Genomic DNA, 10,651 nt, shown 5'->3' with positions numbered 1-10,651 from the left:
CCCCTCCTCCCCCCGCGTCCCCCGGCCGCGGACTCCCCCTCCCCGCCGGCCGGGCCGCCCCCAGCCCCTTTCCATTGGCTGCCAGGCCCACTCCGCCGCGGTCCGCGCCCGGAATAGGTGAGGCGGACTGTCACTCGACCACTGCGCCCCGCCCCCCGCTCTCGGCGCCCCCACCCCTGGCCGCCGTCTCGCGGGGCCCCAGACCCAAGCGAGGGGGGCGGGCCCCAGAGGCAGCTCTCGCCTCACGGTAGTTTGAAGCGGAGCCGCAAAGTGCGGTCTATGCGCCGATTGGTCACTGGGCCCCCGCCCCCCAACTTTGGAATACCCGGGTGCACGCCAGTTTATTAAAATCCTCAAGGACTAAGTCCCTCCATGCTAGGGTGACTTGCGATGGAACATTTAGTCCCGTAGATTGGGAAGGGAGAGACAGTGGATTCAAGGACGAGCCTATTTTTCCCACCTCAACCGGCAAGAAAGGCTCTCCAGGATCCCCAGCTTCGCAGGCCTGCGGGAAACGGGTCGTAGTACGCAGGCGCTGGAACGGAGGTCGTGGGAAGGAAAGCAGGCGAGGCGCGAAGCGCCACTGCGCAGGCGCGAGTCTTTGCGACGTCCCTGGACTGGCGACTGCTAGGAGGCGATGCCCCTTTGCTAGGTTGCTCTGAGGGTTCGCTCTTTCTGAGCCGCTTCGTTTTGATTATCCATTCCTTAAGGTGCCGGAGTCGACTCAGGAACCTTGTGGGTTTCTCAATCCCGACCCCCTCCGTTCCCCAGGACGTGTCCACTGGCAGACCCCTGGCCGGCCTGTTTCTGTGGATGCAGTGAAGCGGGAAGCACACCCGCCCAGCTCCTGCCCCTTTTTAACCAGTTGCTCACATACGCACCATTTTAAAGTAGAAAAAGGGCTTCAGACGGGGGTCTGAGCTGGGAACACTGGAAACAGCAAGATCGCACATGACCCTGTTCCTTTAATGAAGAAAATTTCGTTTAAAAGACCGAATTGAGTTGGGTTCTTATAGAAAAAGTTTTTAATTGGAAAATGGTCAGCTGGAATTCTTGGCGAGGAAGAAACGTTGGAGCACTTTGAATCCAAAAGATTGGAACTAGACCATATGTCGATCATTTGAGAGGCCTGGATAAGCTAGCACCTTCACATGGTAGACTATTGAGCTGCAAAAAAAAGAAAACAAATCTCTACTGAGGAAGTGAATTTTGAAAACCACTAGTCAGACTATGTAACTCCTGATCAATAATTCTAGTGCCTTCCCTTCTCATTCAAGAAAGCCTGAAGCCCTTAGAGTAGCTTATAAAGCCCTCTGCAATCTGGCCGGCTTCAGTGATTTTCACGGCTGCTGACCCTGTCCCACATTCTGAGCCTCAAACAGGCCCGGACTGCCTGGTTCAAGGTCTTGTCTCTCCGCCTGGAATGTGCAGCCTTCTTCCTCACCTTCTGATCTTTGCATCAATCTCACCCTCTCAAAGGCCTTTCCTGACCTTTCAATTTAAAATTGCAACTCTCCAGCTCTGTTCTCAGCCTTACTTTCTCCATAACATCTAATGAATGTATTAATTATATTGAATGTAAAGCTATGCATTCATCGCATATCTCAGGAAGACGACACAAGAAAGTGGTGCCAGAGGTTGCTTCTGGGTAGAACAATTGGGGGCAACAGGATAATATTAAAATCTATCCTTTTCTCTCTTTTTTCCTATCTGCATTAAAAAAAAAAAATCAGAGTGCCTGAGTTTGTGGCTCGAGCAGGTACTCAGTGCCTCGTCTGCCAGGCATTATGATAGGCCCTGGGGTAGAGAGACTGAAGAAGGGACACCTGTCCCAAGGACTTGGGGTGGTAGTTCAGTGGGGTGCGAAAGTACACAAAGTGGCCTAGTTAGGGAAAGGGGAAGCCCCAGGCAGGGGACAGCATATCCCAAGCCATGCAGACTTTGAAGTAGAGTCTGATGGTCATCCAGAGCCCTCAGAGTGGTGGGGAAGCAGATACGGAGCGTGGCCAGTGAATATTAGAGGAAAGAGGCAAAAAACGGAAGAGCGGCAGCCTGCAGGAGGCATTTGGTGCCAGGCTAAGGAGTTTGGCCACGATCCAAGGAATGGGAGACACTGCAAGGTCTTAATCAAGGGGATGACTGTGCTGAGATCTCAACTTCCCTCATAAATATCTCTCTCCTTTGAGAACTAAAGATGCACTAGGCCACAGGTGACAAACTAGTGGCCTATAGATAGTTGCTCGGGCCCTTTATTTTTTTTTTTTAAGTTGCCAACACAAGCACGTGGAGCAACCAGAACTCAGTAGAAAAACTGTTTGGCAGCATCTTTTAAAGCTAAACAGACACTTTCTCTATGACTCAGTATTTCCACTCCTAGAAATCTACCCAACGAAAGTGCTTACATCTGTTCACCAGAAGACATGAAGTAGGATACCGTATTCGTAGCTGAACTATTTTTATAGACCCAAACTGGGAGCAACCTAAATGCCCATCAACAGGAGAACGGATGAATACACGGGAGACCAGCGTGATGAGAAAGAGCCATCTGCAACTACACACTATGAGGATGGGCTTCACAAGCACAACATCGAGAGAAAGGTGCCAGCCCCCAAAGAATACGAACTGTGTGATTGCAGTCATATAATGTACAAAGGCAGGCAAAACCAACCTAGTCTGTTAGAAGTCAGGCTGGTAGTTCCTGCTTGGGGGTGGGTGAGGAGCTAGTGACGAAGAGACCAGTAGAAGAGAGAGCGGCAGTAGTGGAAGAGAGAGAGCTGCTCAGCTTCTGTTTCTTGATCTGGGTGTTGGCTGCACTGCTGTGTTCACTTTCTGAATATTAACCTGTGTGCGTGTATACACACACACACACACACACACACACACAAATGTACACGTTTTTGGATATGTATCATCAATAAAGTGCTAAAGATTTTTTTTTTTTTGCCAACATGTCTAAACCACAGGATTTCACATACAAATTCAACCTTCAGCTACTCCTGGCATCCTTTGTGGGTGCATTCCACAGGCTACACTTGACCTTGTAACTTGTAAGGAGGCATCCTTTCTCTAGTTTGCCAGCTTTCCAGCCCTGCTAATTTTTCTCACCTGTATTTTCTGCCTGGCCTCTGAAGGCATTTCCGTTGGTGATGCCTATGTGTAAGTATGGGAATAACAGACACCTTTTATATTTCTCGAAGAAATATTTAAGTGGTTCAAAATTTCAAAAGTACAAAGTGATTCCCAGAGAAGCCTCTCTTCCACTTCAATGCTCCCAGATATCTAGTTCCCCCCGAGAAGAAACCAATGCTGCTGATGCTTATGTATCCTTCCTGAGACACTGAATGCATATTCAAGCCAATGTGTATATGTATATATTATTTATTTTCCCCACCATTTGGCACCTTGCATTTTTCACTTAGTAAGGGGAATTGTTTCATCTTAATGTGTATAAGATTCCTCCTTGTTATTGTTTCATTGTCTACTATAAAGATGTACCAAACATTTTTTTTATTTATTATTATTATTTTAAATTATTATTATTAGTTTCAGGTGTACAAAACAATGCAATAGTTATCCGTTTCACCCCTCACAAAGTGACAACCCCCCTCCTCCATTCACTGCCCCCCCACCCCCGATATCATACATATCTATTACAATTCTGTTGACTCCATTTCCACACTATATCCCAAGTCCCATGACCATATATGTATTAAATTATAGTTGACATATTATTCGACGGCAGCTTCAGATAAACAGTGCAGTGGTCAGGCCTCTACACCGTCCATAAAGTGGTCTCCCTAACAAGACATGAGACCATCTTGCCCCCTAAAAAATATTTACAACATTATTGATTATATTCCCCAAACTGTCTTTTCTATCCCTGAGGCAATTTTGTAGTTACCAATTTATGTTGTCTTGTCCCTTCCCCTTCTCCCTCATCCCCACCCCCTCCCATCTACCAATCATTAGTTTTTCCTCTGTGTCTCTGAGACTATTTTTGTTTACATTACTCATTTATTCAGTTCTTTAGATTCCACATATAAGTGAGATCATATGGTATTTGTCTTTCTCCGACTGACTTATTTCACTTAGCATAATGTTCTCTAGTTCCATCCATATTGTTACAAATGGTACGATTCCTTCTTCTTTATAGCTGAGTAATACTCCATTGTGTAAATGTACCACAGTTTCTTAATCCAGTCGTCTACCGATGGGCATTTCTGTTGTTTCCAAGTCTTGGCTATTGTGAATAGTGCTGCAATGAATATAGGGGTACATATAATTTTTTGAGTTAGCATTTTGGGTTTTCTGGATAAATACCTAAGAGTGGAATTGCTGGGTCATACGGTAGTCCCATTTCCAGTTTTTTGAGATACCTCCATACTGATTTCCATAGTGGCTGCACCAATCTGCAGTCCCACCAACAGTGCACCAGGGTTCCCTTTTCCCCACAGCCTCGCCAGCACTTGTTGTTTGTTGGTTTATTGATGATGGCCATTCTGACATGAGTGAAGTGGTATCTCATTGTGGTATTTATTTGCATTTCCCTAATGATTAGTGAGGTTGAACATTTTTTTCATATGCATGTTGGCCATCTGTATGTCCTCTTTAGAGAAGTGTCTCCTTGTATCCTCTGCCCATTTTTTAATTGGGTTGTTTGTTTTTTTGGTGTTGAGTTGAATGAGTGTTTTATAAATTTTGGATATTAACCGCTTATCAGATGTATCATTGACAAATATCTTCTCCCATTCAGTAGGCTGCCTTTTTGTTTTATTGATGGTTTCTTTTGTTGTGAAAAACCTTTAAGTTTGATGTAATCCCATATGTTCATTTTTTCTTTTACTTCTCTTGCCCGCAGGGATGTATCAGTAAAAATATTGCTCAGGGTAATGTCTGCAAATTTACTCCCTACATTTTCTTGTAAGAGTTTTATGGTTTCAGGTCTTACATTTAAATCTTTAATCCATTTTGAATTTGTTCTTGCATATGGCATAAGGAGGTGGTTCAGTTTCATTTTTTTTGCATGTGTCAGTCCAATTTTCCCAGCACCATTTATTAAATAGACTATCTTTACTCCAATGTAGATTCTTGCTTCCCTTGTCATAGACTAACTGTCCATATATACATGGATTTATTTCTGGGGTCTCTATTCTGTTCCATTGATCTATGTGCCTGTTTTTATGTCAGTACCATACTGTTTTGACTACTGTAGCCTTGTAGTATGTTTTGATGTCTGGTAGCATGATAACCCCGACTTTGTTCTTTTTTCTCAGGATTTCCATGGCTATTCAGGGTCTTTTATGGTTCCATATAAATTTTAGGATTATATTTTCTATTTCTGTGAAAAATACCCTTGGTAGTTTGATAGGAATTGCATCGAATCTATATATTGCTTTAGGCAGTATGGACATTTTAACTATATTAATTCTTCCTATCCATGAGCATGGTAGGTATTTCCATTTATTTGTATCTTCCTTTATTTCTCTCTTCAATGTCTTATAATTTTCTGAGTACAGGTCTTTTTCTTCTATGGTTAAATCTTTTCCTAAGTATTTTATAGTTCTTGAAACAACTGTAAATGGGACTGTTTTCTTAATTTCTCCTTCTGATAGTTTATTATTGGTGTATACAAATGCAACTGACTTCTGAATATTAATTTTGTATCCTGCTACCTTACTGAATTCATCTATCAGTTCCAATAGTTTTTTAATGGAGTTTTTTGGGTTCTCTATATATAGTATCATGTCACCTGCATATAATGACAATTTTATTTACTCCTTACTGATTTGGATGCTTTTTATTTCTTTTTCTTGTCTGATTGCTGTGGCTAGAACTTCCAGAACTATGTTGAATAGAAGTAGTGAAAGTGGGCAGCCTTGTCTTGTTCCTGATTTTAAGGGGAAAGGTTTTAGCCTTTCCCCATTAAGTACGATGTTTGCTGTGAGCTTCTCATATATGGCCTTTATTATGTTGAGATATGATCCCTCTATTCCCACTTTGCTAAGACTTGTTATCATAAATGGCTGCTGTATTTTGTCAGATGCTTTTTCTGTATCTATTGATATGACCACATGATTTTATTTTTCATTTTGTTGATGTGGTGTATCATATTAGTTGATTTGTGGATATTGAACCAACCTGTGTATTAGGGATTAAACCCACTTGATCATGGTGTATGATCTTCTTAATATATTGCTGAATTCTATGTTCATCAGGGATATCGGCCTGTAGTTTTCCTTTTTTGTACTGTCTTTGTCTGGTTTTGGAATCAGGGTGATAGTGGCATCACAGAAAGAGTTTGGGAGCCTTCCCTTCTTCTGGGTTTTTTGGAATAGTTTGAGAAGAATAAGTGATAATTCTTTTTTGAATGTTTGGTAAAATTCACTTGTGAAGCCATCTGGTCCAGGGCTTTTGTTTGTTGGGAGCTTATTGATTACTGATTCAATTTCCTTGGCAGTAATCAGTCTATTCAGATTTTCAGTTTCTTCACGAGTGAGCTTTGGAAGGTCGTATGCTTCTAGAAAATTATCCATTTCTTTCAGATTGTCAAATTTGTTGGCATATAGTTGCTCATAGTAATTTCTTAAAATTTTGTATTTTAATTTATTAGTAATTTGTATTTCTGTGGTGTCTGTTGTCACTTCACTTCTTTCATTCCTGATTTTACTAACTTGAGTCCTCTCTTTTTTTGATGAGTCTGTCTAAAGGTTTGTCAATTTTGTTTATCTTCTGAGAAAACCAGTTCTTGGTTTCGTTGATCTTTTGTATTGTTTTTCTGGTCTCTATTTCATTTATTTCCGCTCTGGTCTTTATTATCTCCTTCCTTGTACTCCCTTTGGGCTTATTTGCTGTTCTTTTTCCAGTTCCCTGAGGTGTAAGGATAACATGTTGATTTGAGATTTTTCTTGCTTTTTTAGGTAGGCCTGCACTGCTATGAGTTTCCTTTTTAGGACTGCTTTTCACTGCATCCCAGAGATTTTTGGTCGTGGTGTTTTCATTTTCGTTTGTCTCAAGGTACCTTTTGGTTTTCTCCCTGATCTCATTTCTGACCCACTCGCTATTTAGTAGCATATTATTCAGCCAACATGCATTTGTGTGCTCTCCGGGTTTCTTCTCATAACTGATTTCTAGTTTCATGGCATTGTGGTCAGAGAAGACGCTTGATATGATTTCAGTCTTCTTAAATTTATTGAGACTGGTTTTATAGCCTAACATGTGGTCTATCTTGGAAAATGTTCCATGTGCACTTGAGGAGAATGTATATTCTGTTGCTTTGGGGTGAAATGCTCTAAAAATATCAATTAAATCCAGCTGGTCTAATGTGTCATTTAAGGTCGCTGTTTCCATGTTGATTATATGTCTGGAGGATCTGTCCATTGGTGACAGCGGGGTGTTGAAGTCCTCTAGTATGATAGCTTTACTGTTGATCTCCGTTTTTATGTCTGTCATAAACTGTTTTATATATTTAGGAGCTCCTATGTTAGGTGCATAGATGTTTACTAGGGTATGTCCTCTTGTTGGATCGATCCCTTTATTATTATAAAGTGCCCTTCTTTGTCCTTTATTATACTATTCAATTTAAAGTCCATTTTATCTGCTATAAGTATTGCTACTCCAGCTTTTTTCTCAGTTCCATTTGCATGAAATATTTTACTCCATCCCTTTACGTGCAGCCTGTATGTCTTTTTGATCTGAGGTGAGTCTCTTATACACAGCATAAGCAAGGGTCTTGCTTTCTTATCCACTCAGCCACCCTATGTCTTTTGATTGGGGCATTTAGCCCATTCACATTTAATGTGATTATTGATAGGTGCATAGTTATTACCATTTTGTTATTTGTGTTCCTGGTCTTCATTAGTTAGGTTGTTTTTCTCTTTCTTCTGCTTAAAGAAGCCCTTTTAATATTTCCTGCAATGCTGGCTTGGTGGTAATGAATTCCTTTAGCTTATTCTTTTCTGGGAAGCGCTTTATCTCTCCTTCAATTTTAAATGATAACCTTGCTGGATAAAGCAATCTAGGTTGTAGGCCTCTGTTTTTCATCACTTTGAAGACCTCCTGCCACTCCCTTCTGACTTGCCAAGTTTTTGTAGAAATGTCGGCTGATAATCTTATGGGGGTGCCCTTGTAAGTAACTTGCTGCCTGTCCCTTGCTGCTTTTAGGATTTTGTCTTTGTCTTTAACCCTTGCCATTTTCACTATAATGTGTCTTGGTGTGGGCCTGTTTGGGATCATCTTGGTCGGAATGCTCTGCACTTTCTGGGCTGGTATGTCAATTTCCTTTGCCAGTTTAGGGAAGTTTTCAGACATTATTACTTCAAATATGTTCTCCATTCCTTGCTACCTGTCTTCTCCTTCTGGTATTCCTATGATGCGCATGTTGTTGCACTTGATGTTGTCGCCCAACTCTCTTAAACTATTTTCAGTGTTTTTTCTTTTTTTTTCTTTTTGTTGTTCCGCTTGGATGATCTTTGCTATCTTGTCTTCTAAGTCACTGATTCGGTCCTTTGCCTCATCCAGTCTGCTAGTAATTCCATCGAGTTTGTTATTTAATTCAGTAATTGTATTCTTTAGTTCTAGCTGGTTGTTTTTTATAATTTCTCTATCCTTCTTTATATTCTCATTAATTTCCTTGAATATTCTAATAATCAGTGTTCTGAACTCTGTCTCCGATAGGTTATCTCTAGTTCCGCTGATTCAGGAGGTTTCTTTTGTTCTTTTATTTGGGATGTGTTTCTTTGTTTCTCCATTCTGGCTTACTCTTTGTGGTTGCTTCGATGTAATAGGTAGATCCTCTAGGTCTTCAGTCTTTTCTGGGTGGACTTATGTGGTATGTATCCTTTATATTTGAATTGCTCAGTCTTCCTATTCTCCTGTGCATGTGTACCAGAGGTGTTTCTTTTGTTATGTGTCTTCTCCTGTTGAAGTTGAGCTTTGATTACTTTTGGCTTGTCTGTAGGTGGGACTGACTCCCAGGCTGACTAGCTGTAAGGATTAGCTGTGTCCACTATGACTTTTTATGAGCTGCTTTGTGAGGGCTGATCCCTCCGATGAGGCTTGGACCCTATGGGCTCTTGTGCCTGTAGCGATTTCCCTTTGGGTGTGACTCTTGTAGGTCAAACCCCGTAATGCTCTGGTTTATCTAAAGTTGGCTTCTGGGTGTGATGATTCTTGTGCCTCTTTGGCTGGGCCCTGCTGCAGAGCGATTTTAGAGCACAGATCAACAAGCACAACCACAACAGCCACCAAAGGAAACCAGATACTCTCACATGTAAAAAACCACCTACACTCAACATGTACAGAAATATCAACCATACAAAAGAAGAAAACAACAAAAAAACAAAACAACAAAAACAAAACAAAACAAAATAAAATATAATATAATAAAATAAAAAATAGAATAAACATGAGAAACAAAATAGCAACACCTCCCAAAAAAAATTGCAGAAAAATGGGAAGAAGGAGGAAAGGTGGAGCAGTGTAAAGAAAGAAGGAAAGAAGTCAGAGAGAGGGTAGAAAAGAAAGAAGGAAAAAAATAGAAAAAAAATATATATACATCTACACACCCATATATATGGACATATATATCCACATATATACACCTATATATATGCCTATATTAAAAACTGAAAATGATAATAATGAAATAGAAAAAAACAAAATCAATCAAAACAAGAAACCAAAACACCCCCCAAAACCCCCCAAAAACCAAAACAACAACAAAAAAAGCCAAATAAACAAACAAACAATCAAACAAAACAACCAATGCCAGTCTTGGCTAAAGTCCACCAAGCTCTCTCCAGGTTGTCCTCTGCTGTACAAAAACTCCTCTGTGTCTTGTGGGGGCAGAGCCAGCCACCTGGCGCCTAGAGTGACCCTGGCAATGCCAGGTGTATTGTAGATGAGTGGGGCTATGAGGTGTGATTGTGAACCAAACATTTTTAAACTAATTCCCTGTTGATTGGACATTCAACTTGTGTCCAGTCTTTTGCTCTTATGAAGGATGCTGCAATGAATAACCATGTACATATACGCCAGTTGGCACATTGTTTAAAACAATAAAATGTTCTAGCAGACCCCAATGTTGACTTAAATTATTTTTATTATAGTTCACCTAAATCTTTGAAAACTTAAAATAAGCTTAAAACATTTAATGCTTAGAGCTTTTAAACAACTAGAAAGCCAAATTAATTTTTCAATAAAAAAAATCTCTAGAAAACCAATAAACCTCAAATCAACAACATTCACATAAAGAATGAGTTTTGCTGAAAGCGAAGTGTTACATGCATCCAGTGTTTGCCCACATGGTCTGTGTGGAGATCACTCTGGCATTTAAGTCTATTTGTACCATTGACAAGCCATTATACATTCAGCTTGTTGTGGTGTGATTTGCTTTTCATGTGATACAGATGATATGTTATTTAGGAGTTAACATAACCTCTGTGCTTTCCCTGTAGAACTGTGGCAAGCTGGTTCTAAACCTAAACTCACACCCGGCACAGGCATGAAAATTAGGCAGTGCTTGGTTACAAATGGGAATCTATGCTGAACGGTCCAGATTGTTGGATGACACATGACAACACCAACATTTTTTTTTTGTTTTTTGTTTTTTTTTTCTTAGCTGAGCCATCCTGCTACCTATTGGCAGCTCAGC

The 10,651-nt window shown here is 40.7% G+C and overlaps 1 protein-coding gene across 1 annotated transcript in view; it reads right to left on the bottom strand.

Annotated features, from left to right (window-relative positions):
• Positions 1-3,135, bottom strand: part of HMGN1 (high mobility group nucleosome binding domain 1) — a 10,639-nt gene extending 7,504 nt beyond the window's left edge. The window contains exons 1-2 of the mRNA XM_019655760.1: positions 3,106-3,135; positions 461-583 (exon numbers count right to left, since the gene is read on the bottom strand). Coding sequence (XP_019511305.1) covers positions 461-583; positions 3,106-3,135 — 153 coding nt within the window. The remainder of the gene's footprint in view (positions 1-460; positions 584-3,105) is intronic.
• Between the last annotated feature and the right edge of the window lie 7,516 nt (positions 3,136-10,651).

The sequence above is a fragment of the Hipposideros armiger genome, unplaced genomic scaffold (genome assembly GCF_001890085.2).
Source record: "Hipposideros armiger isolate ML-2016 unplaced genomic scaffold, ASM189008v1 scaffold_246, whole genome shotgun sequence".
Taxonomy (NCBI): domain Eukaryota; kingdom Metazoa; phylum Chordata; class Mammalia; order Chiroptera; family Hipposideridae; genus Hipposideros; species Hipposideros armiger.
Note: the sequence above shows the minus strand (reverse complement) of the source record. Positions and strands in the feature narration are given on the sequence as shown.